Source organism: Carex rostrata, chromosome 7 (genome assembly GCF_964058835.1).
Source record: "Carex rostrata chromosome 7, lpCarRost1.2, whole genome shotgun sequence".
Taxonomy (NCBI): Eukaryota; Viridiplantae; Streptophyta; class Magnoliopsida; order Poales; family Cyperaceae; genus Carex; species Carex rostrata.
The window spans coordinates 7,108,814-7,136,287 of NC_135924.1; the positions used below are offsets into that span (position 1 = coordinate 7,108,814).

Consider the following 27,474-nt stretch of genomic DNA (forward strand, 5'->3'; position numbering starts at 1 on the left):
CGTTTACAATCGGCTACGAGACGTATCGCTGCTGCTCTATAATCATCATGCACTTTCGGCCTCTTGGTACTATTAATTTACTAACATTTAGCATATTTTTTAAACGGGAGCAGAATTAGTCTGAAGGGCTTCGGATCATGATTCATGAGAATTGTAGTAGGTCCGATTTCAGGACCGTTCGATTCGCTTTAATCTCTATGCACGAATATTAATGCGAGTATGCATCAATATTAAAGCGGAATGCACTTATCTCGGACCATACCTCGTCCAAATACCAAATAACCACTTCACCGTATGATATTTTTTTTACGTCTGATATTATCAGAGCATATTAAAACCGTTCAAATTAAAAAAAAAAAAAAAGTACATTCAATAAATATAGCTACTAGATCCAGTGCCTAATTTCCATTATCTCCTTCCAAAAGCATTTTATAACTTATATAATAATTATTATCCTTTTCTCAGCTTTATCGTTTTCCAAAACAAATTCAAAAGAACAATATCTTTTATATATTTGCTTTAAAGAGGATAGAAGCTTTATCGTTTTCCAAAACAAATTCAAAAGAACAATATCTTTTATATATTTGCTTTAAAGAGGATAGAAGAATTCCGCTGCTGAGAAAATGCGCCACCCCCTTAGCTCTTCAACTTTAATAACTTTCTTATAACTACTACAATTCTTGATTTGAATAAAATTGAAGTGCAGAGTTGTGAAGATGCGTTGAAACTTTTGTGATGTTCAAGTTTTCTGCATTTCTTCAAAAAGAGCACAAGTGGGAGAGAGTGGTATAGTACTATAGTAGTAGAATTTTTTCTATTTTCTTGTGTTTTGTTTACACAGCAAATAAGAATCGATATAATCCATCCGATTAGAAATAACTAAATCCAAATCTGTCTAAAACTCTCCAATAAAACTGGTCTGGAATGGTATTTTCAACTTGAATATGGAAAAAAAAGAAAAAAAGAAAGATCAAGCAGTCGAACCAAACATCTATTCACATGCTACTCCATATATTTTTTCCATGTATGGCATGAAGTTGATCTAGATTGAGTCGGGTTGTCTTGACTTCGGCCATAAACAAAACAAGCAATTATATCAAAGATGCAATTAAGACCAACAAAACAGAATTAACAGAAACAAACATGATAAATACAGCAAAAAAAAAGATAATTTTTGGAAACTTCAGTTAACAAATTTAGACAATCAGTTATCTGACAAAAACATTCTTGTACCACAGTTTCCACAATCTGGCTTAAATAAGCTCTGAACCAACTATAAGGGGCAGATTAACTATCATCAACTAAAACAAATTGTAATCACCATCTTTCACTGTGATATTTATGTAACAAAATTCAGAACTGTGACCAATTACATTTCGAGGAAGCCTGATTGCTGTACTTGTAAATTCATCCTACAAACAAAAAGCAAAAAAAAAAAAAAAATTCATCAAAAGGGAAAAAAGATGAGCCCAATTTTATACCATGTCAGAACCAGTTTAATCGTCCCAGTCAAAAAGACCTTATGCACAAATTCGGTATCATTTTATCCTACACATGCACGTAAAATATATTCAAACACTAAAACACAACCAAGTCTGACTAATAAAAGCAATATGATGCGGATCTTTTCTTTTTTTAATTCAAAACCTTCAAGCCGAGGCCAACAATAGTTATATATTAGAAGTAATATGATCATGATATTTTCCTTTTCAATTCAAAGCCTTCAAACCGAGGCCAACGGCACCAATAACCCTTTTCTTGTAGAAGATAATGACATATGTAAGCATGATATAGGAGTAGGCAATGAATTTCTACATTTCCTATCTTGATAGATGTATGGCATGAGGTAAATAAAGGACCTAGGAAAATGAAGTCACAGTAGATAGAGATGGAACACATAACTGATAGAGTTGTGTGTCATGAGAAGGTAAAATTGTAGTGACAACTCTCCCAATGTAAGATAAGCAAACAAGAAAAAGGTGTGATAATTGGAAAAGGTACATTATTCTGTTCTACCAGAAAACAGAATATTTCAAGAACAAACTAATATTTCATATATAGGAATTTACCAGTATCAAGGTATAGATAGCATGTAAAACCCCACCCCCCCCCTTTCCCCCCTCCCTTCTAGTTGTTGTAAAAAGAACCAAACAAATAGCAAAAATATATTGAAGAAAAGAAAAGATACAAAACAAGATCCCGAATTGCAACCACAGTGACAACACACCAATCAACGAAACCTAAAGCAGAAAACACCACCACTGCCATAAAAGTGACAATGAAAATACTGAATCTGAAGTACCTGGAGATCTGCATCAGCATTAGTTTCTTCGAGAGGCCCCACCATCATGGCTGTCAGAACCACCACCATCGCCAGACTGTCCCTCATCCTGTTGCAACCCGAAGTTACGAAATGGCCATGGCAATGAGACATTAAACCTCCTGTCAGCCGAAGCACTACTCGTCCCATCCCCTCCAGTCGAACCAGAACCAGATGAAGAGTCATCCCTGTTACCACCAGCACCAGCACCAGCACCTGTACTGGTACCGCCGTCAATACCGCCAGACTGCTTCTTCTTTGTTTCATAGTCAGCGTCGTCAGTTGGGAGTTCAAAGCGGCAAACAGGGCAGGAATTATGGAGCTCAAGCCATGGCAAGATACAGCCTGGGTGGTAGATGTGCTTGCACGGCATCTGCTTGGCAGTGTAGCCCGGTTCAAATGAGTCCATGCACACTGCACATTGCGCATCGTCAGTTTCCATCATTTGCTCAGTCACCTTCACATCTGGGAGGGAGGATACCACTGATTTGGCAGCTGGTGGGGTCCCATACCTGTCAGAGATGTAGTTCAGTAAATCATTTTGTTGGCTATCTAAACTCATCCAGTGGTTTTTCTAGAGGCCTCATTTGTGTCTAGCTCTCATTCCTATCCATTTCTCTCTACTAAATGAGAGCAAAAGGAACAAATTTTTGGGTCTTTGAAAAACTAATATTGGCAACTTCAAGTTTACAGTGGTATATGTGATACTTTGAGGTTTCTTAAGAGGTGGACATGTATTTCATCTTCATTAAATTACATGTAACTTGGAGTTGGAGAAGAGGGAAAAAAAAAAAAAACAAAGGTACATCAATTTTGGAAGTCTAAGCTGAAAAGATTTTGTCAGATCAAATGTACCTATTTGGATCATTCTCAGCAAGTTGCTCAATTAACTGCTCCAAACCAGGGCCAATGAAGTAATCACCAAAGTTGCCACCTAAGCGGAACCTTGGCGGGCCCCCTGTATTTTCCCCTTGCTCAACGACAAACTGATATAGAAGACAGGTTTTAAATTAAGAATTAACAAAGTTGGATTATTTAGGGCTAAAACAAAAAAATATAAACAAACACAACAGAAACATCAAAATTAAAATGCAATTGTTGCAACCTAAGCATACATTTTGGATATTTATTTTGGGCCATACTATCTCCTACATGAATTAATTTTGCAAAAAAAAAAAATCAAGTAATATCCAAGGCATTCAGTATGTTATCTTATTCCCCACAAAACTGTTAACCAGATTATCCCTCTATACTACTCAGTCAGTATGTTATCTTCTTCCCCACAAAATTGTTAATTAGATTATCGCTCTATACTATTCAGTTGACTTTCAAAGTAGCATTTTACTGCAATCAAGCACCATATCTAAAAGTTAACTGTTACCAAAGAAAATATATATTTCCACATTTCCCATTTTAACTATCTGTTTGCACATTGCATCAGAAAAGTAACCAACACTTCTGGTAATTATGCAACAAAGCACAAAACATTCCTAAGAAAAATTCCCATGCATGTTCTTATTTGAGCACGTCAAGTTCATTAAATACAAATTCCAAGGAAATTATCTAACAAGCTACAATCTAACCTGAATATTGGCGCCTCCTTCCATGAGCGACTGGAGATAATTTTGAAGAAACTGAAAAGGATCAAAAGCTTGTGGATCTGCCTGTCCGGGACTTGAACCTGAACCTGAACCCAAACCCGGACCCGAACCCGAACCCAATCCAGAGCCAGAAACCGACGAAGAAGATAAATTAATATTAGGCGATGGTGAAGAGCGCAGATCGAGCAGTGTGGAGAGGAGAATGGGGAGAGAGGATTGGTACTGCGCAAATGGAAAGTCATCGGAAAAGGGACTAGGATCAGGGGTAGAGTTAGCGCTCGGAAGCTCCTCGACGAACCCGCCATGGCAATCGGGACAGGTGAGGTCGTCCCTGGTTGGGATGAGGATCGAGTGGTCGCATGAGTAGCAGAAGTAGCGTTTCGGCCAGTCACCTCCGCCTACTCCGGCGGTTGCGCCCGGCGATCCTCCGGTAGACATCGTCTTTTCTCTTTTTCTTTTTCTTTTTCTTTTCTTTTCTTTTCTTTTCTCTTCTTTTTTAGATAAAAACTGAGTTATGAGAGTATGATCCAAGGGAGAAGTTTTCTTTTCTTCAGGAAAGTTTTTACATATATAGGTCTAGAAGTCTTTGGATTTGTGTTTCCATCCCTGTCAGGGTTCTATTTTCAGGCTTCTATAAGCGTAAATTAAAACTTAGTCCTTATATTAATATGCATGTCTTTATAACACTATTTTTAATGAGAAGAGTTCAAATGCCTCCATCATAACTCCATTTTTAAAAACTTTAATAACTCAAAATTTAAATCTTAAAATTCAAAATAAAACCATGGGATATGAACTACATCATTTTATATATGCACGTATAAAAAATTATGGCATTTCAACTTTGTTTTAATTGTCATCTTGAGCTTGCAAAAGTGTATACTAATGTGAATAATTTCTAGACGTTGATTTTTCAACTTATTAATTCATATAAAATCAAAATCAAAATGTGATAATTTTTTATGGACACATAGAGAAAATAACATAAATCACATTTAACAGTTTTATTTTGATGTTTAAGTTTTAAACTTTGATTTATTTAAGTTTTTAAAAATAGATGTGATATCTATTATCAGTGCAATTTAACATCAATTTGTCATCCACCAAATTTGTCATCATTATTTTTGAATGATCCAAAAATAATGATTTGATATCTATAACCTATCTAAGAAAACTAGTGAAAAATTTCCAAAAAAAAAAAAATTAAATAAAAATAAAAAATACGAGACTCAATAAGAAATGAAAGATTTGTCAGTTATCACAATAGTCAAATAAGAAGAGAATTCCAGATTACAAATTCTTTTTATGCCATTATTTTCATAATCTCTCTCCAAACATCAAATTAAAGTATTGAATTAATTCTTTTTGAGGATGGATCCACGTAAAATTTTACAATTTTTAAACGATTTTAATTAACTATAATAGATCAATTTTAATGTGTTTATTTATTGAAAATAAACTATATAAATTATAAATTTAAATTAACCATGAAGTCGGTTTCCTAATTCATATCATCTAAGGTAGCTCAAATTTTGAATTTAGATTCGGACCGTCCGATCTGCTTTGGCACGAATATTAAGGGCATGTTCGATTCTGTTATTGTTCTCGCGGGAAAATAAAAATTCAGTTCAACTGAATTTATTTTTTCCCACAGAAACAGTAAGGACCTGTTCGGCATTTACTGTTCACGTGGGAAAAAACAAATTCACTCAGACTGAATTTTTTTTTCTCACGGGAACAGTAATTTTTCAGTTCAAAATTTCCCGTTCCTATTCCTATTCCTATTCCCAAGTCTCCGCCGAACAGGCCCTAAAAAGCAATTCAATTTCTATGCCTACATTCATTTCCGATAGTGGGCCGAACAGGTCCTAAAGAACATGTTCATTCTACTATTAATTGGACGATCCGGATCCAAAATCAAAGTTTGAGTTACCTCAGAGGATCTGGACTCTAAGGAAGTCGGTAACGAGTGCGTATCCTCTGAGATATCTCAACTTTTGCATGACCGACGTGTCCGGTGCCTATTCGGGGGTGATGTAGGGGGTCAGTATTTGTGTGCTTTGAGATTTGTGCGGAACGTATTCAAACGGTTGGGATTTTCCGTAAAGTCACGCAAAATTTGAGATATCTCAGAGGATACGAATTCAGTCGGTAACCCCTTGTGACGAAAGCAAGGCACGTCGTGTCCGATCAGATCACGGAATTGTTACATTTTGGTTCGGTTTTTCAATAGAAGATTTATTTTCACGTCTACCCCTGTAATTTCAGAAATAGTTATTTTAATCCCAAAGCAAAGAAAATAGGCAAAGGCTTCTATGGACATAAGGACCTATTTGTAAAATGAATATATTTTTATTTCAAAAGTTCAAACAGTTGATCCGAACCGTTCATCTTGTTCTCCATGTTAATATGTGCTTGGAGACCAAATTTTACATTTTTCTGAATTTTTTTACTATTTATTAAGATGGGTACAAAATTCAATGGTCTGAATTTGATATTTTTTGTATCCATCTTAATAAATAGTAAAAAAATTCAGAAAAATGTAAAATTTGGTCTCCAAGCACATATTAATATGGAGAACAAGATGAACGGTTCGGATCGACTGTTTGAACTTTGAAAATAAAAATATATTCATTTTACAAATAGGTCCTTATGTCCATAGAAGCATCACTCAAGAAAATATATCATATAATATAAAACTTTCTCTTATTCAATAAGCAAGTTCTCAACTCTTAATATATTTTCTGAAATTAGCTGGTTAGAAGTACATAATTGTTTTGGGGAATTTTTTAGGGACACGCCTGAAATTATATATTCAAATAACATTTTTGGTCTGAGGTGAATTATTCTTTCTAGTATTTCTTCAGAAGGTTCTGGATTTTCAACCACTTCCGATTATGTATCATTTATCTATACTATGTAAAGCAAAAATTTCTGAAAACAGTTTCAATTCCTAACAGAGGAAAAACAAATCTTATATATGACATTAGCCAATGGACTTTTTGTTTGACCGGGTAATTTAAGATCAATCAAAGGAAATTGAACTGGACACGAATACCTTAAAATTTGGAAATGAAAGAAAGAATTGCTCACGAACAACTACTATTTTACCATTTTCATAAAATCAGAATAGTTGGATATAAAAAGGATCGAATTTCATTCATTGTTGAACAAATCCTCCACAGTGGCTTCCATTTGTTTCCGCTTCCTTTCTTCTTGTATATGCTGCTGGTAGAGCAAGCGGTACCATGAGTCCATGACTGGAGTTCTCAGTGCTGCCAGTGAGAAGGTTGTCGAGCTGTTTATCAATGAATATATATATATATATATATATATATAGAGTAAGGCTACTCTACTTTGCAAAGCAAAAGTCCATCTGTGCTTTGCATTTTGGCCCCTTGGATTTCTTTCAAAATTCGTGCAAACTCAATCGGATCAGATTAGTTCTTTCGCTGGAAATTAAAAACAGGGCGGAACTGGAACCCTCCAGTTAAGAGGATTTCGAACCCTTCCCTCCTCCCGACTCCTCCCTTTCTTTCTCAAGCAACAGCAGGGAGGCGACTTGGCTGGCGAACCCCCTCGCTCACGCACACAACCCAGCGGCGACCAGAGAAACCCCCTCGATTCTCCCCTCCTTCTGTCACGCGACTCCATCTCCTTCCCCCGCGACCGCAAGTGGTGTTCCAGCGCCACCTAGGGTTTTGGCGCCAGCGCCAGATCGTCCTCCATTGCCGTGGAAGCTTCAAGAACTCTTCGGGTTAGTTCCAAACTGGATTCTTTTGCGCTGTCTCTGTCGTTAGTCAGTAATGGATAAGAAACAGCCAGTTTCCCTGTCGTTAGTCAGTAATGCCTTTTGTTGTTTGTTGTTTAGGTATTGATTGTGTTTGTTGTTTGCCTTATCAATGGGCTCCTTGTCCTTGTTGCTCTTACACTTGTTTTTGTCCATTTCGTTCAGATTATCAAATCTAACCTTGCACATCAGACAATTGATTATTTGATTATTTGATTAATTGCCTAACTTATATAATATAGAAATAGAGAATTATACGAGGGCACATGAAAGGAAAGGATGATTCACTTAATTGAAGGCATGCGTTGATCATTTAATTTGTCATCTTAGATTAATTTTTTCAATAATAGCATGGACAGAGATGCTCTAACGAGCCAAAGGCAAGCAGCACCATCTCTCAAAAACCTTGTCCAGATTTTAAATCAGCCATACAAAGGATTTGAGTAGGAGAAATAGAAGCGCATAGCATAGATGCATTTGTGCTATGCACCTTTGGTTTTTTTATGCTTTTCTTTTGATTTTTCTCCAAAGTATGACTTTTCTTAATTTTGTTTGTGTATGCGAAATGAGTAGCTAAAATAGTCGTTCTTCATCAAACCCTTCTTGCAAGAGATGTCATAAGCCTACGATTGTGATGTTTTCATGGACCACGAAGAACTACGGAAGACAATTTTATATGTGATTTTAAGAAACAATAGTGTTCATTTTGGTGTTTTTTTTTGTGCAGGTTTGGTGATGTTTTTGTTCAATTTTTGTGTAGTTTTTGTGAAAATCCAAAACTATATCCAAAGCAATTTAAGCTATACTGGCAATAAAAAATATATGGACCTTCCTGCATAATTCCACCAACCAAAGACTGACAAGGCATGCTTTTCATATATTGAAGTTCATAGTATAGTTTCTAAGATTTTCATGTATTAAAGCTCTAGCATGCTTGCTGGTACCAGACCAATTGACAAAAGAGTGAAACTTAGATTTCTATGATTTTCATGTTTTTTATATATGCTTGCTAGTGTAGTTTTTATATATGCTGTTTCTATGCTTGCTGGTACAAGAAAAGTCTTAAAAACAGTGAAGATGAATTAAAATTGTAAAAATAGGAAAACTTAGATTCTGAGCATGCCACCTCACAGGCAGATAAAACACACTCTCCTGAGCATTTCTATATAAAATTTCCCATTTTTTTGCTTAGTAAAATAATTTTAATGGATTTTAGAAGTTCATATTTTCAAAAACATAAAAATTGAACAAAATAGTCATGCCTTGAGGAACTTTTTACCAAAATTTTACAGTAACTTAAATCGAGAAATTTTACCAAAATTTACAGTAACTTAAATTCTTCACCAAATTAAGTTTTACAATTACAATTGAAACCCTCATTTTAACCGAATTTTAAAAAAAATACCAAAATTTTACAGTAGCTTCGGCCTATATTACTTGAATTTCCCACTAACCATAGCACAAAGAAAAGTAAAAAACATAGTGCCAATTAGAGAACTCAAGCATAGTGCAAATTAGAGAAGCAATAGTCAGTTAAATACATCAAAAACCAACATCCCCTAGCTTAAGTAAGTCATTGCAATCACATGCCATTCAAATACATTACAAACTAATTAAAAAAAATATAGTTAAAAAACCGATTACAAATAATCCTACTATTTTCTTATACATCATATTCATTTTTTCTTCAAATAGGCGAAGCATGAATTGGGTTTGCATTTGGTGGAACAAAACATCGTTGCACCACCCCACATTACAATGAGCATTTTCTGGTTCCATCCACTGAATGTCGTCAGAATCCCCATGTAATCTGTTGTGATCCCAACCGTCAGATGCTCTGACACATGGTGCAAATCTGGTTTGAATACTATGCCGACCCATCCCATGAGAAACGAACCTAGCTGATCAAAGAGCAATTGATTAATTCTTCAAAAAGAGAAAATTTTATGAAATTTGAAATGATTGCATGAAGGAAGCCAATACCATGTTAGAAGGGAGATCAATGTACAATGGAGTTACAATTTGAAAGAAAGATTTAAGTATCTACAATTTGAAAGAAAGATTGAGCAACAAACTGAGAAATTACACAGCTAATCAACAAAAGGAGGCATTATATGCCAGTAGGTCAAAATTTGTGCAAGTACTGGTCCAGAACTATTCCAATGATAAGGGGGTCAAATGAGAAATTATTAGCTTAATTCTCTCGCTTATCAAAATTTAATGTCCCATTCATAGATAAACCTCAATCTGACAAAAACAAGTGCAGTGCTATTCTTGCTTTTTACTGAGTAAAAAAAAACTTACACCAAGAAATCCAAACACAGACAAGCGAATCAAGTATGCACAATAGTCAAGTCTATGAGGCAGCTTATATTGCTTCTCATGAAGAATTGATGTTTGCCGCAACATAAGCACATAGCATCAAATAGAATAGATAACTCAAACAAAAACCCATATTACAACTGCATCAGTGCTATGATAGCACACCAATTTCAGATTTTCAGACTACAATTTCATATTTTACTTGTCAGAGGTTACCAATTTTAGAATTTTTTTAACCCTAGTTTCAAATTTTACTTGCAATTTACTTGTCAAAGGTTACCAATTTCAAATTTTAGAACCCTAGTTTCAGCAAACTACAAAATTACTACAAACTTTCAGAAATTTAGAGAGAGAACAAGAGATAGGAGAGAGAGTTTACCAATTTCACAAGACCCTCAATGAACGACTTCGATCGACGCTACAGCAGAGCTTTGCCGAGAGAGAGAAAAGAGAGTAGCGGTTGTCGTTGGAGAGCGAGAGAGAGCAGCAGTTGTTGCTGGAGATGTTGGCGGAGGAGAAAGGTTGTAAATCGCCTGCTACTGCTACGTGTGAAAGAGAGAGAGAGAGTTGGCGGAGAAGAACTGGACCGGTCCAGTTTTGTGTAAGAGGGATTGAGCACAATTTCTAATTTCTCCGTTCCGCTCAATTCAAATCAGCGACTCCAACAGATCTGATCAAGCACTAATCAAAAAGGATATCTAAGGGTTCAAAATGCAAAGCATAGAGGAGCTTTTACTTTGCAAAGTAGAGTAGCCTTACTCATATATATATATATATATAGAAAAACATACTCATTTGCTGCAAGAACTGGTACTTGTATCGGTTCAACCTGATCAGAATGATACACCGAAATGGAGATGGAAAAACAATGAACAATACGATTTAACAGCACCAGACCGATCAAGTCATGTTCATTTGGTTAATGCTGACGAATCGAGTTTGACAATTGATAACTTGAAGAGAAAAGGATGAATTATACCGAATATATGTTACATATGTAGAAATGCAGAAGAATCAGTACAGCATTTGTTCGAAAAAAGAAGAAATGTACCAGTTTATACCATCCCCAAGGTATACTTGGATTTTTTTTCTCTTGAAATTGTTCTGTCTTTATCATAATTCTGAATTGATTCTAACTGAATTGTCAAATAATATAATTAAATAGACATTCTTTACAGTTTGTTATTATTGTTTATGAAAGAAGAATTAATGTTGGGTAGATATGTGATTTTAATATCTAAAATAGGATTTTCTTTGATTTACCTTTGATTTAATTTTATAAATTATAAATTATCTCTAATTAAATTATAAATTTTCTTTGATTTACCTTTTATTAAAAAATAAAAGATATAATTGTTTTTTTTTTCTTTTATTTCTTTCTTAGCTAGAACATAATTACAAATCTTTATTTATAAGATAACGATCATTCTATAAAACTATTTCTTTTAAATGCACTCAGTATTAAATTCTATCTGACAAGTGACAATTGAATTTTTATTCTAACTATTATATAACTTTAGCATTACATTAATTATTCTAATTTCTCCTATGACCTTTATTACATGTTATACATACATATATGAATTACTTTAGCTAAGTTCTTGTTTTGAATAATGTATCCATTATTATAGCTTGGATTTCTATATAGTAATTCATATTGAATAATTGTCAAATTTTTAACATTTTTTTTTTTAATTCATATTGGATTTGTATATTCAAAACATTGATCATTGCTGATTTCCTTTTTATAACAATAGAGATTTGTCGCTCAATATATTTTTAGTTAAATTAAAATTAACTCATTCTTACTATATTTTTATAATATATAAATGACTTCTTTATAATTAATTTTAGTTAATATGTTCATTGGTAATGTAATGAAAAATTACCTTAGAAATACAACTTCACCAATTATTTAATTTACTGACTGTTATTCATCATGTAACTATGGTTCTTGTTAACTTCACTAAATATCACTCTTTTAATTTTCATTTTAATTTTCTAGCTAAGAATGAAACTTTTAATTTTCATTTTCATTTTCGTTTTCATTTTTTAGAGGAGAATTTCCCTCTTTTCTTTGGCAAAAAACATTTGTAAATATCACTTTTTTTATTAATATCAATCAAACTGTTGGCGGCATTTCACCGCCAACCATCAAAAAAAAACTTCACTAATTTATAGCTTAGCGAAATATAAAACTAATACATAGTGAGGCCATGGTACTAAAAATATGTATGAGTTAATGCATTTGGGCCGTTCAATCTGTTTTAAAATATGTATGAATTAAATATGCATTAATATTAAAGGCTCCTTGGCAGAATAACTCTAGTCAAGGCAGTCCTTTCAGCAATTATGATCCATTTCATGCAGGCGACTAGATTACCAAAAGGAGTCATCAATCAGATTGACAAACTGAGGAGGAATTTTCTGTGGAAAGGAAACGAACCCTGCAAGGGTATAAACTGCTTGGTAAATTGAAAAACGGTGTGTGCCCTAAAAAATAACGGAGGCATGGGTGTCATTTTGTTTGACGGCCAAAACCAAGCATTGCTGGTTAAATGGCTATGGAGATTGCAAAAGGACCGACATGGCCTTTGGGTAAACACAATGGCACAGCTCTATGATCTCACCGAAGCCTCACAGTTGCACGAGGCGCAATACCAGTGCTCTCCTTTTCTAAAAGAGCTTTCGGAGCTGGTGCCCTTCTTTGCGTGCTCGGTAACTACGGATACGGCCACTCTGGACCTACAATGGAGGTGGACGGTATCAGGAGCTTTTTCGTGTTCATTGGCCTACCACACAATGCAGGAATCTGGAATCATATCCATGTATTACAAAGTATTGTGGAAACTGCGGGTGCCGATGAAGGTCAAGATTTTCCTTTGGCTTGTGATAGAGGACAAAATATTAAAGGCTCCTTGCGTTATAGACAGGAGCTAAATTGGCTCCGTTTAAAATCAGACAGCCAAAATACATTAACTCAAAAGCTAATACAGACGATGCAGACTCATACTATATGGGTCTTAAAAATTATAACTATATGTAATAAAATTGATAGAAATATCTTTTCATTTATTATCTTAATTATTCTTTCTTATTTCATCTCAAGATTAAAAAGTTTCAAAATAATGGTGTCTCTATCAATAATTTTACTGAAGAGAAATGAACAAAATTCTTCTTTTTTATTCAAAGAAAAAGACGAATAAATAGATTTAATATCATGGTTGCTATGAGCGTGCATAATATTTCTCAGAGATGCATGCCTTAATCAATTTACATACGCCATGTCATCTTTCTGGTAGGAGAAGATCAAAAATCTTGTTTAACAGATCTGTTGTACATGCAAACACTTAACTAGTTGTATTTAACAACAAGTTAGTTGTTTAAATATAATAATAATAATAATAATAATAATAATAATAAATCAGATGATTTTTGTGTTTTTAATAAAATTTAGTTATTTCTGACAAGAATATTTTTTTAAAATATTAAGCTACTTCTTTTTTAACAAGTAACATCCTTGTTGGACCTATGCATATAAAGCACAGCAAGGAGTTCTTTAATATTTTTATTCATCGCAATTTGACAAGGAACATCCTTGTTGGACCTATGCATATAAAGCACGGCAAGGAGTTCTTTAATATTAGTACAGATGTAGATCGGACGATCCAGATAGAAAAATTCGTGTGTGCAATTTCAAGGGGATAGATAGAAAAATTCAACACACTTCGAAATCAATACCGGAAAGTAAATCAAATTTTGAGTTTAGAGGACTGTCCGATTTGCTTTGGCACGAATAATAAATTAAAGAGATCTGCACATTTTATCTTGGATTATCATCAAACTCAAAATTTGAGTTTCCTCACATCCTGTTTGGATGGAGAGTAGAGGAAGGAATGAAAGGTAAATAATAGAAGGGAATGAAATGGAATAGAAAGGAAGATTAACATATTTAACCTTTGGATGATTAATAAGAAAAAATAAATTTAACTTTCATTTTCATCTTATATCTTGTTTGGTTGATTAAAATTTACGAGGTTAATGAGAAATTCGGTAACTGTTATAGGTTTTTAACAAAATTTGTGTTATTTTTTCTAAAAATATTTTTAACAAAATTTATTTTCATCTGTTACACTCTAATTTGAAAGGAAAACCGATTCTGTTAATTATAATGATACAAGGTTAAACCTTTCACCTTCTGTACTCTTTACCTCCAATATTATTTTATCAACTAAACACAATTCAACGGAAACTTTTTGTTACTTTTTCATTCCCTCCCTCCCTCTACTCTCCATCCAAACAAGATGTCAGAGGACTCGGATTCCCGGTAAGTCGGGAATGGGAACCCGTGGCGCAAGCGAACGGGTAACTTCTAAGGTAACAAAATTTATGTTTTCGATCACGGCCGTCCGATCGGGATATCAACCAATCCGTCCCCAGGTGGAGCGCACATGATCGCTTTAACAGTCGTGCAGACCTCCATTGAACGGTGAAGATTAAATCATAGATATTCTGTTACCTCGGTGATTCGAATTCTGGCGAAAACAAGACACGTCGCGTCCGTGTGGTGAGAAGTCGTTTCCAATCAGATCACGGAATTGTTATATTTTGGTTCGGACTTTTAATAAAAGATTATTTTGCACTCTACCCCAGCAAAATTTAGAAATAGTTTATCTTTGTCTCCGAGAGCAAAGAAAATGTATCATATAATATAAACCTTTGCATATAAAACTTTTTTCTTTTCCCCGGCATAAAAGTACCAATATGCAAGTTCTCAATTTTTAATATTTTTCTAAAACTAACTGGTTAAAGTGTTACATGCTGTCGAATTTTTTTTATAAACCATAAGTAGGAAAAAATTTCTTATGAAACCAACATGATTTTTTTTTTACAAAAATTATAAGAACCGAAATGACATTTTGGTCCCGAAATGTATATATTTTTTTGGACCGGCAATTCAGTCCCAGGTATTTTTATAATTTTTAACATATTATTTTTTTCAAAATATGTGAAAACGACTAGTCTCAAAAAAAAGGGGACCAAAATGGCATTTTGATTTTTATGGTATTTGTAAAAAAAAAAATCATGTTGATTTCATAAAAAACTTTTTTTCTAATTATGGTTTATAAAAAAAAGTCCATGATGTCTCTAAAAAGTTTTGGACGTAGATGTTGTTTTGGGGATTTTGCAGGGACACGCCTGAAATTATTTGTTCAAATAACATTTTTGGTCTGAGGTAATAATAAATTACTAGTAATCGTGCCGTGTACAGTAACGGGAGCAAATTATGTAGTAGAAATCATTAAGCTCCTTAATAAGGAGGAGAGATAATTTAAATCAAATTTGTAGAGAACAATAGTTAAATACTATATTTATCTACAAGATAACACATGTGAACTCTAGTGTAGTGGTAAGAAAAAAGGTGCGCGGTGCACAGGCTCAGTCCGCAGGTGCCATGCGTGGTTCAAAGGCGCGTTCTACGGGTGCGGCGCGCGGTCTACGGGCACTGGGATCATATGCGTCGCGGCACTGGGATCATATGCGGCACGACCAGTGCATACTTAATTGTTGAAGCTCATAATTTGGAAAATTCATCTATGTGCGATCTGGAAATTCAACGGCTGAGCATCATTCCGAAAAAAAAAATAGTAAATCAGGACCCTTACAGGATCTAGACATTAAGCTCCTTAATAAGGAGGAGAGATTATTTATATTTAGAAGTAGGGGTGTTCATTGGGCCCGCTTTATTCAATTATTTTGAACCGAACCAAATAAGTTCAGTTCAAACGGTTTGGTTTTCTTTTTAAAACCGAATTATAAGTTCAGTTCGGTTCGGTTTGGAAAATTTCAAAACCGAAATAACCGAACCGACTGAACTTTTATATATTATGAATTTGATCCGGACCATCTCGGTTTATTTCTTAATAAATTGTTTTAAATACTTCGGTTTATTTCTTAATATCTTAATTTATTTCTTAATAACCCGGTTTGTTTCTTAATATACTTCAGTTTATTATAAATCAATTGTTTTAAATAAACAAATTAATATATTTCGGTTTAAACAGAACAAATTGAAATAAAACTTTAGTTCGGTTCGGTTCGGTTGCAAAGCTAATTTGATTCAATTCGGTTCTATTTTTAAAACCGAATTATAACTTTGGTTTGCCTAGTTCAATTCGGTTTCAACCGAACAACCGAACCGATGAACACCCCTATTTAGAAGGTTCTGGATATTCAACTACTTCCGATGTCATATGGAGAAAGCATCAAGGTTCTCCGTCAATATTGGTGCAAAACCTCTTTCATAAATTAATTAAAGAAGGGGAAATTGGATAGAGAACTAGTACCTTTTTTTTTAATTATAGAAATTTTGCCTTTTGCAAATTATAATTGTGAACTTTTTTTTGTTGCATCTTCAAATACAAATAAAAATGGGAGGGATTTATTTTACATCTGTCTTTAATATGGACAACAGCGCTTTGATTGCACTCTTCTCTTTTATTATTATATTTGCCAAAAAAAAAAAACTAATAAGAAAATTTGATAGTCGTCCGATCAGCAGAAATTTATTAGAACATTAAAATCATATAGTTAATATGATATGAAGGTGGTTATGAAATCATATTACTAAAATTTTAAGGTAACTTTCGGTCTTTTTTTTCGGGTGAGGGTTTTGTCCAAACGGCTTTGGACAAAGTCTCATCCAACGCCGGACTTAAACCGTCTGATTTGCATTAAGATTCGTACAAACATTTAGATTCAAATAATCATTTAAATTTATTAAATTTTAAATATATTTATACAAATCTCAATATAAATTGAACTTTTACACTTAGCTTTAAAAGAGACTTTGTCCAATCCCTTTGGACAAAACTCAATCACCTTTTTTTTTCATAAGGTTGCCGCTTAAAATTTGGAAGCAAAATGTTTATCTAGAAGAAGTTTTATTGTTAAAAAATATATATTTTGTCAGTATAACCACCCCACTAATATTTTGGAATGTTAAAATATAGTTAAACAATATTTGTAATATTGTCCAATGTCAGGTGGAATAAAATTTGCATCAATTAAATCATTCATTTATTTTGAAACAAATTAATTCACGCAATAGACATGTTAACATACAATTTAAATGATAGAACATAACATTTCCATTTTTTCATTACAGGAGCTTTAAATACTATTTTCAATATAAATAATAAAGTATAGCACTATCAATTTGTTTAGTAATATGTAACTAATTTATTAAAAGTCTAGTAATTTGATAAGACGTTTATTTGAAACAAAAAATTTAGACATTGGAGGTAACTAAGTTTATGAATTGTATCAAATTTTACCTCTTCCTTTAATATGATCAACGCATTGAGCTACAAAACAAAATAAATTCGGTTTGTGTAATTGTATTAATGTTTGCATGTGAGTACCAATATTATCTTCCATAATTTAATCATAAATCCGGCACATAGACTATCTTTTTGCCACTAATTAATTTAAAAAGTTTCAACAAATATTTTTGGCATATCCGTTTAATATTGTGTTTTGTTAAATTATTTAATGAAACAAGAAATATTAAAAAAATATACAAAATATTATGAATCTTGTAAATTATAAATTTTTGTCATGAAAACTAAAAGCAAATGTATTTTTTTAATTTACAGAAAAGGAATTTTTCTTAGCTGTGAAAAAAAAGATAGTATAGAATATCCTTTCTCCAGCACAACCTTTTATTGTTTATTAGATTTATCGGTAGTTTGTCTAATTCAAATCGGAGAATTTATATTCTTATTTCGCATAACTTGATGTATCATTAGTGCATTTTTTTTTTTTATGAGAAAGTTCTACCATTAGTGTTTCTTAATTTATATATATTTTTTTTATTTTTGTGGTGAAGATTTTACATCAGGTAATCTTACTATTCAATATTCATATATAAATTTTTTATTTGAGTTTCGAACATGCAACATTTCACACGATAAACATTAATTTTAGTTACTAGATTAAAGACTAGTTATCTTCAACATTTGATATTTATTATACAACTCTAATATGTCTAAGTTCTTAATCCAATCCACCAAAAAAAAATCATTTATTTTTTCAATTGTACTAATTATAAAAATTAATATATCACCTACATTTCGTAAATAATAAAAGAAAAAACAAGAAGACGAAATCAGAGATGTTGATTGTTGAATTTTGTTCGTATTTCCGTTTATCTAAAGACATCTCACAGAATAATATTGCGTATTCGCGTTCATAAATTATCTATTGAATTTGTGTGCTGCAATTTCATACTATAATTTTTGTGCATTAAATTTTATATTTTTTTGTATATTTTAATTTTTTAGTTTTTTTTTTATAAAATGAAATTACTATAGATTTTTTCCAGCTCCTCCAGTCTTAGTCAGTCATATAAGCGAAGAATATTACTAAAGAATGATAATATTAAAGTACATACCTAGATAATTAATTAGTTTAAACACATTAATTAGCATTTTCCAGCCCAACACTGAATTCATGAAAAAACAAAAAGATATTCATGGTTATCATATAAACTGTATTGAATGTCGGTTTTTTATTTAAATTATATCTTATTGTAATGATATAAATTTTAATTTATAGCAAATAATAAAATGAAATTGAAAATTGGCTATTATTATGTTATTAATTTGGGACATGATTAATGCTAGTTTGTAGCAGATTATATTAAAATATTACGAATATTTGGATCAAATAATCAGAACCGTTAGATTTGAAACTGTATCAACTACTGTTTATCTACAGTACTAAACCCATTAGAATATACAGTTCTATGTTCCAAATTTTTTTGAAGTTTGATAAATAATAATTGTGCTTAATTACACCCCTACAACTGCACTCCAGATTTGTTTTATTTTCTTAATTAACATATGTGCTAAATGATCACAATATTTATACCTTGCGCAATTATTAAAAACAAATCTGAAAAATATATTTTTACTTATTCACAAAGTGTTTAATTTGAATATTTAGTATCATTAAAAAAAAGGCAATGAACGCTTTATTTTTTGGTACAGAAGCATATAGATCACATGTATTAAGTATATGATATATTCTTTAGAGTATAGATAAGGATGCACTCAGTGTGCATAGGTTTTGGTTGGGTTTAAATTGCTATGTTTCAGAAAACATTATGTGGATCAATTAAATTCGCTGTTTTTCGACATGCAATCTCAGTTGATCCTACTAAATCATACTGATAAAGGGAAAATGTTAGCAAACAGTGCAGCAGCAATGTTTTCCTATCAACTAATTTTCGGGTTTTTATGTCAGAAAGGGGTAAAATGCATGTGCATAGAGGTATATATTTTGTTTATCTTGCAAACACCCCCCCCCCCCAAAGAAACCTCTTTTGCATTACAGCTCGCCTTTCGAGTAATAATATCAACGGCTTGAAAGAAGTGCATGTATCGAAGTAGAACCATATGCTCTCGTTCTTCCCTGAAATTCAAAAGTTTTCATGAGATCTGACAAAAAAACGACAATTAACCAACAAAAAATATCCTTAATAAAAAATCAAATATGATTGTTATAAAGGCAAAACATTATGTCGCTCAAAATTGGTATTGCCAAACTTTTTTCAGTTTTCAGTACATCTTTTATGTTTACTATTTTACCATTTTCATAAAATCCGAATACCTTTTCATAATAGTTAGATATAAAAAGGATCGAATTTCAAACCTTTTCATTGTTGAACAAATCCTCGGCAATGGCTTCCGTTTGTTTCCGCTTTCTTTCCTCTTGTATAAACTCAGATGCTTTACTGTACTCTTCATCACATTCTCTGAGATAAGCAAACAAATTTATTTTCTTTCCATCAGTAAGAAACTACCCGTGACATGTCAGAATTAATAAATGGGAGTCTTACTTGTATGGGTCTTGTGCAAAAGGAATGAGATCATGGTAGCTATTTCCAGACACAATCTCTCTCTACAAAAAAATACAAACAAAAATATAGGTCTAATCATCTAGTCAAAAAAGAAGAAGTATCACATAAATAAACAAATAAAAGTAAATCAATGAAAAGTTGCACTAAAAGTTAAATCAGAATAAAGCATGCATGACAAGTTTGTTTGAACATAAAAATATTTTGTTTACCTTTCTGAAGCGCTTAAAATTAACTACTGTCGGATTATTAGCAGCAGGAGGCAGCATCTGATTATTTCTTGTCACAATTAAATCCTGACTAAATATAATATCTGAATGCTCATCTCTATCCACAACGGATTTATCTCCTTTGTTTATTCCCTCCATTGCTCTTACACCATCCTCTTTCGGTTTCAGTTCTTCGTTTATGGTTTTGTCAAGAACAACTATGGGAGCAACAGCATCAGCTGTTTGTTCTCTAAGATCGAAATTGCCAGGATCTTCTGTGGCCTTTGATTTCATTTCATTTGGTTGCACAGAAGTTGCAGTGTCTATTTCTAAGTCAGACTCCGCTACTATGGTCTCGTCAGTCGAATGCGAGGAGGTAACAATATCTGAAATAGATTTTTAGGGAGAAAATCGCTTTCAGCATAATTAAAGGTAGAACTGTTCCCAATTTTCACTTTGCCCAAAGTAACCCGGAATAAAGCCCAAATAACCTATTGTGCAGTTAAAACTAATTTGAATCCAGTTAAAAATCTAAGACCTGATCAATGCACTGTTACGCAATTACACCTAAAGTTAAAAAACCAAGACTCATAAATCCTGAATTGAGCAATTAACATCAATTCAATCCAACCTTTTCAATTAACTCCAAGTATTTTCAATACTTTTATCAAGTCTTCGGCAAGCAAATTAATGACAAAAAATAGGAATACTTACAGGATGGGGGTTCAACAACAGCGGGTTCTAACTTGCCAGATAATATTGCAGCAATTAATTTCAGATCAGTAACTTTTGACAAAGCAGCGAGCTCCTTTGAATTATTGAATTCCAAGGGCGATTTTGATGGAACCACAACGATCATTTCATCTTGTTCTACCATATCTGATGATTTCTAACATAAAAAAACATGAGTAATATATAGCAAATTAGCATGTGACATATGTTTGAGTTTGCAAAAAGGTAAAAGAATGTACATTAGTACCTGGCTGTTTGAACAGAACTCTTTGACATGGATAAATTTTGCTCCAGCCATATTTAGTAGTGATTCAAGCTTCTCTCCAAATGTATACTACATTAAAATTAAAATGAGACTGATAGCCAAATAAGAGTTGCCAAATTTCAACTGCAATGATACCAAATAAAATAAATAAACAAAAAATCAAACAAAAATAAACCTTGCCTGATGGCCCCAGGATGAATGTATGGCCTTCTAGGCAGTTTTCACGAAGCTTGGCCTCCACCATTTTTATTTCTACATTATCTAGCATCAAAGAGGGTACATGTCTGAAATTTTAAAAAAAGAAACAAGAGAACTTATCAGGAAATTATTTGAGAAAAGAACAGTCTTGTAACACTGGCAATATACATAGGGATAAAAAAGGAAATCAAGAGCTTACGGAGAACATGATGGAATGTCTGTGCATATGTTTTGTTCGGCCAGCACCTATAGAAGTAAAATTGCATAGAGTATGAAACAAGAACCCTCAATTATACAGAATAACATTTCAAAAACTGCAGAAAAAGCACCTTAAACCAGTCTATAGAGACAATCTCTTTACTAGCCAACATTGCATGTATGATCTCATTCGTCAGAGGAGAATATTCTTCAACAAGTACATGTGTACAATCATCTCTCCACTTGCGCGTAATAAATGCACCTTGGGAAAATAGGACGCAACCGATCAAATTTAAGGTAAAAATCATTAAAAGAAGAAAGGGAAGAAAAGAACTACTAACCAATGGATGATATGGTGGCTTGAAATGATTGATCGATCCGAGATGGCTTTTTCCCGTAAAGATAAACCACAATAGGAACTAATGTGAATCTAAAAGAGTAAAAAATACAATGAAAAATAACTTGGGTATGAACACAAACAATTCTTTAAACAGGCTAGCAAGCCCATTACAACATGAATAAACCCTGATTTAATCCAATTTTGGCTAATTATCCATACATCATGCAAATACCCCTCAATTAAGATTCAACTTAATCCTAGTTGTACAGTTAACCACATAAAACCAACAAATAATACAAACATATACTAAAGTATGTAATCAAGCTAATCTAAAACCCAACCCATATGTTACACACAGATTCAAGGAAATTTTATATTTAAATAATCAAATAGGCACTAAATAAATCTTGTTTGATACAAACCAATGTAACCGAAGAGTAATCATCAAAACTATGAGTTGAAATGATATTTTAAACATTTAAAGGTTCTAAATGTCGTGATTAGAATTTACCTAAAGGTTGCACTGCTGGTACCAAAAGTGATCAAGTCATTATCTCTAAGCATGACATCTTCATCTTTTTTTAGCCGAGTAGCCTCAGAACCTTCATTTCTCTTTACAAAGGTGCCATATTTTGAACGGTCTAAAATACGCACATGTGACTGACAGGTGGGTCCCGTATTTGCAGGTTCCCATGAGATAATTTTGTCGACAATGATCTCAGCATGAACTCGAGATATCAATGTGTCATTTTGAACGATGACATCACAATCTAGAAGTAGAAAGGGAGGGAAAGAGAGAGTGGGAGGCCATTAGAACTTTTATGCTCTTTAATATTGTTTGTGAAGTAACTGGCAAATTCAGCACGCAACCGATAAAAGAGGTACAAGTTAGTACCAGTTAGTACAGTTCAGAGCCTGCTACCTACTGATACTGTACCAGTACCAAGCCTACCTTCTACAAAGTCCATCATCAGAAGAAACATACAAAGGACCAGTAATATTGTCAAGTATTTACTTCGTTTCTTTGGTTCTGTCTTCAGAAATTCTGATACCAGTAACTTTTCTAAATAAAATTAAGTCAATGGCTTAAATCTTAAGCAAGGTCTAGAACTTCACCTTTTCGGCCAATTTTATAGGTTCCAGCGGAGAAAATGTGATACATCTGGGTACCTGAAAAGGAACAAGATAATTAGCTCAAAATATGCATAATTAATCCAAATTTACCCGGTTCAGGAACAAAACAGAGAGGTGATAACTAATTAGAATATAGAATCGTACCCCGAGGTGAATCGACTGGGATTAATCCCCACACCATTTTCTCTGGGTCGTAATTTTTCTCGCAGGTAAGTTTTAACGAGGGAAAGGGTTTATGTTGAGAGGAAGAGAGAAGGGAATTATGAACGAAACAATTTACTGATTCCATATTTGTCTGAGCCTCTGAGGTAACACATTATTTCTGTTTGGATCACGGCCGTCTGTTCGAAATCCGGATCAATTCGGCCCGAGATAGAACGCACTTGGCTGCTTTAATAGTCGTGCGAAGATTTGACGGTCCAGATCCAAATCGAAATATCCTGTTCGGAATTCGGCCAATTCGATCCGACATGGAACGCACGGGGCTGCTTTAATAATCGTGCCGATTATGATTTGACGGTCCAGATCCAAATCGAAATATTCTGTTACACTAGGGGATAGGAATTCACAATAGTAGGAGTAGAGGTGCTACTTTTACCCGATTACCAGGATTCAATTCGGAACTGAACTGGATCCGACCCGGAACAGATCCAGATCCGATTAATTTGGATAGGGTATGGTTTAAAAAATATAACCGGTTAAATTATGGGTATGGTTACAAAATTAATAATTTAATATCCAATCCGAATCGGAACCGGAACCGATACTGTAATGGGTAAGATATGAGTTTCATTTAATTACCCGACCTATAACCGAACCCAACCCGATACTCGTATAAATACCCGATAAAAATACAACTTTGCATATTAATTTTTGCATTAACCGTGGTAAGCCCGGTACTTTTTTTAATGTGAGAAAATAGAATGCAGTCACATATTCGCTATGTTTATACACATAGATGGATGCCAAATTTATTCCTTTCATAACAACAGCATTAATTTTTTAAATAAAATTTATTACTATGAATACATCCTTCAATATTTGCCTTGATATCCTCTGCATAATAATGGAAATTTATTGCTCTCATTGATATGTCATTTCTACAAATTATTAGTATTCCATTATAGATTTTTTGAACCATAAAAAAGGAAATCGTCATCTCTATTATTTTACTTTTTAAAAATTATCTCTTCTTCAATATTTTTATTTTCAAAAGTTATTTTCTCTAATTTTTTTGTGACATATACCTGCTCCGGATCCGAAACTGGTATTTGAATCGGACCTGATAATCTACAAACAAGTTATGGATATCTATCTACTCGGAACCGAAATGCTGGACTCGAAATATCTACGGGTAGATAGGTATCCGAATCCGGATTCGACCCGAATTGAAATAGATAAGTGTATGGATCGAAATTCGTACTCGAACACTTTTAGGATATGGGTCCAAATATAATAGTATCCGGACCCGACCCGACCCGATAGTACCTCTAAGTACGAGAATATGGACTCCGGAGTGGGTCCAGATCCCCTACAGTAACCCAAAATTTGAGTTTTGACTGGGACCGTCCGACGGATCTGGACCGACCAAAATTCACTGGACTCCTTTAATATTCGTGTAGTTTCTGATCAAACGGTCCGGATCCAAACTCCAATTTTGAGTTACCAAAGGGAATCCGAATTCCCATGGACTGGTCTTAAAGCCCGTTAAAATGGCCCGCTAGTTCAAAGTAGTAGTTTCATCCAACTGCTGCTTATTGTGACTTTGTTTTCTTCATGGATTAAAAAGACAATTAACTGATTTCATAATCCCTTAATTTAAAACCGTCCTGTACTGTGGAAACAATTGAGAAATTATCTTTACCATGTCTTTCTCATCGTTTGTCATTCAATTGAAACCCTAATGTAAACAAATTTTAGATATCTTTTTTGTAAGATATTGTTGTGAACTGAGAAGTGCACTGAATAAACGTTAGGAAAGAGAGATTTTAATACAGGAGAGTGTTTCTCCACTTTCGAAGAAGAAATCATTTCAACCACCCGAAATGCTCAAATGAAAGGATTTTTGAACTGAATTAGTGAAATAGATATGATAGATTGTGGTCATATCCAGTGTTGCAAAATGCGGTATGCGGAAGGTATGCGGAAGGGCACCGCATACCGCATATACGGTATGCGGCCGCATATGCGGATTTTTATGTGGATTTTTTCATTAAATATTAAATATTTTAATTATATATGAACTTATATATGCACATAAGTTAATTTTAATTATAACAGCATAGTTCAAAATCTGAAATAAAATAAATTGAAGAAGTCTTCTCCATCCTGAAGCTGCAGGCCTGCTCTACATCTTGATTATAACATCAAACTTATATATGCGGAAGGCCTGCTCTACTCCAATGAAGAAAATAAATTGAAGCTGGAGAGGATACTCAGCGCCTGGCCCAAAACAGAGGCCCAAAACGGAAATAAAATGAACATGTCAAGGAATACTCAGTGCCTGAGGCGCCTCAAAGCTTAAAAACCGGTCTATTAGTCCCACATCTACGAAGGAATACTCAGAAGGCGCTGGAGTGCCTATAAAACAACTCCTCTCCGTCCCCTTTAAATTAACTTGACTAGGCTGTTTAGTCTGAATGAGGGTTATGAATTGGGTGTGATTTTTATACCCAATATCCCTTAAGAATTAAAAAATTTCGAATCAAAGTTTGAACTTTTTTAATTAAAATAATTTAAGTGGACTAATATCTGCATATTAATCCGCATGGTCGGATTCTATGCGGTCGAGGACCGCATACGCATATGCGGCCGCATTTTACAACACTGGTCATATCCAACTGATAAAGATTTCAAACAAATACAAAATCCCACGATAAAAAAAATATCACGTATGACTTTCAGTATTCTCAAGATTTCAATTTATTAAGGAGAGTGTTGCATTAACCGTTATGGTATTTAGAGACGGGACCAGAGTAATCATATAAGAAGTTAATACTGAAAATAAGATCAATTTTATAGTACTCCATATTTTACTCAAAATTATATAAAAAATTGTATAAATTAATGAGATATAATTTACTCATGATCTTTTTAACTATTATTTTATAATTTCCCAATTAATCAAATATAAATTAATGAGATGTGAAATTGTTTCAGCATAATTTTCACAAGAGTAAATTAACATTTAACAGCTAATAACATCGAGAGAATGTTTCTTTTACCAAGAAGAAAATATTTGTACTAATTAACAGATTTACTGGTAATACAATTGGCTTTGTGCCCTTTTTTCCAAAAAACAAACAAAACAAACAAAATAGCACATATTCATGCTCTTAAGTCTTAATTGATTAAGGAACCATGGTGTGGTATCAAGCTTTTTTTAACCATTCGGATCCTCTCCAAACAAGCCTTAGCTCGTTCAATCACAATTTCAACTTTATCTTTCATCCTACCATCACCATGCATAGAACACGCCTCCTTTCTCGTTTTTTTCTTTTTGAATTCTTCGTTGTGCACCGTGCCACAATCGAATTTCCTCTTCCTATTAGACGACTCTATCACAAAGATAAAGAAAAATAAAATAAATAAATAAATGTTACTTTCGTGTTTTCATTATTGCATTTTCAGATTTTAATAGAGCAGTTTTGACTTCATGCAGCGCACAAACTAGAGAATCAAAGGAGTTAGTGCGCTGCATGAAGTAAAAACTACTCTGTTATCTGTTAAGTTTTTTACTAATATTTTTTTTTAACAGAAAAAAAAGCTATCAAATGAGATTCAGTTGGTTACACTTACATACCTTGTGTTGGGAGAAAATCATTCGAGTAGAGAGAAATGGGTTCTGGTAAAATAAAGAAAGGTTCCAATTTGGGTTCAGAGATTAACGATTTAAGCTCTGTTTTTAGGTAATTGAATCGGTTTGGATGCTGGTTCTCTAATTTCTTCAGCTCTTCCTTTGCGATTTCTTCTATCCACGATTCGAAAGCCATATGCACTTAAAAGAGAAGGGGCGACAGAGAACTTTTACGAGCGAAGTTGCAACGAAAAGGGCTTGTAAAGGAGGAGACAGAGGAGCTGTTTGGTACAAGAGAGAGCAGAAAGGAGACCGGGATTATGGCATTGGTATTATAGAAAAAGAAAAGATTGCAACTTTTTGAACAAAATTGGATGAAAAGATTTGACAAGACAAGACATGAAGTGAAGCTTGATAATAGAAAATACGAAAAAGTACTGACACTTTGAGAGGTGGAATGAAAGGATTTGACAAGTATTGGAGCTTGGAAAGAGCGCTGCTCTCTGTTTCTTTAAACGAAGAGAGAGTGCAGAGATGTGGGTCCTATGAGTCTCTGGCTGCGTGTAGGTCCTACATTTACGGAAATAAATCTACTGTTACTCCAAAGGATAACAGAACCCTGTAATTCAGATCTCAGCGGTTCACCA

At 33.5% G+C, this 27,474-nt stretch overlaps 3 protein-coding genes across 3 annotated transcripts; all 3 read right to left on the bottom strand.

Moving 5' to 3' along the window:
• Nucleotides 1–1,151: 1,151 nt before the first annotated feature.
• On the bottom strand, nt 1,152–4,481 carry LOC144556754 (RING/U-box superfamily protein). The gene is made up of 4 exons (XM_078305173.1): nt 3,904–4,481; nt 3,176–3,306; nt 2,303–2,832; nt 1,152–1,412 (listed from the first exon to the last, which is right to left on the bottom strand). Exons 1-3 carry the CDS (start codon nt 4,357–4,359, stop codon nt 2,322–2,324), a joined length of 1,098 nt encoding a protein of 365 aa, XP_078161299.1. The 5' UTR covers nt 4,360–4,481; the 3' UTR covers nt 1,152–1,412; nt 2,303–2,321.
• Nucleotides 4,482–19,373: 14,892 nt separating this feature from the next.
• NBS1 (nijmegen breakage syndrome 1) lies at nt 19,374–23,298 on the bottom strand. Its single transcript, XM_078306110.1, has 13 exons — nt 23,176–23,298; nt 23,014–23,067; nt 22,409–22,667; nt 21,899–21,987; nt 21,689–21,819; nt 21,559–21,605; nt 21,337–21,445; nt 21,144–21,230; nt 20,879–21,053; nt 20,168–20,550; nt 19,938–19,999; nt 19,751–19,853; nt 19,374–19,510 (listed from the first exon to the last, which is right to left on the bottom strand). The coding sequence occupies exons 1-13, from the start codon at nt 23,210–23,212 to the stop codon at nt 19,454–19,456; spliced, it is 1,593 nt and encodes a 530-aa protein (XP_078162236.1). The 5' UTR covers nt 23,213–23,298; the 3' UTR covers nt 19,374–19,453.
• Nucleotides 23,299–26,342: 3,044 nt separating this feature from the next.
• Nucleotides 26,343–27,160, bottom strand: LOC144557443 (uncharacterized). Its single transcript, XM_078306015.1, has 2 exons — nt 26,834–27,160; nt 26,343–26,588 (listed from the first exon to the last, which is right to left on the bottom strand). The coding sequence occupies exons 1-2, from the start codon at nt 27,021–27,023 to the stop codon at nt 26,374–26,376; spliced, it is 405 nt and encodes a 134-aa protein (XP_078162141.1). The 5' UTR covers nt 27,024–27,160; the 3' UTR covers nt 26,343–26,373.
• Between the last annotated feature and the right edge of the window lie 314 nt (nt 27,161–27,474).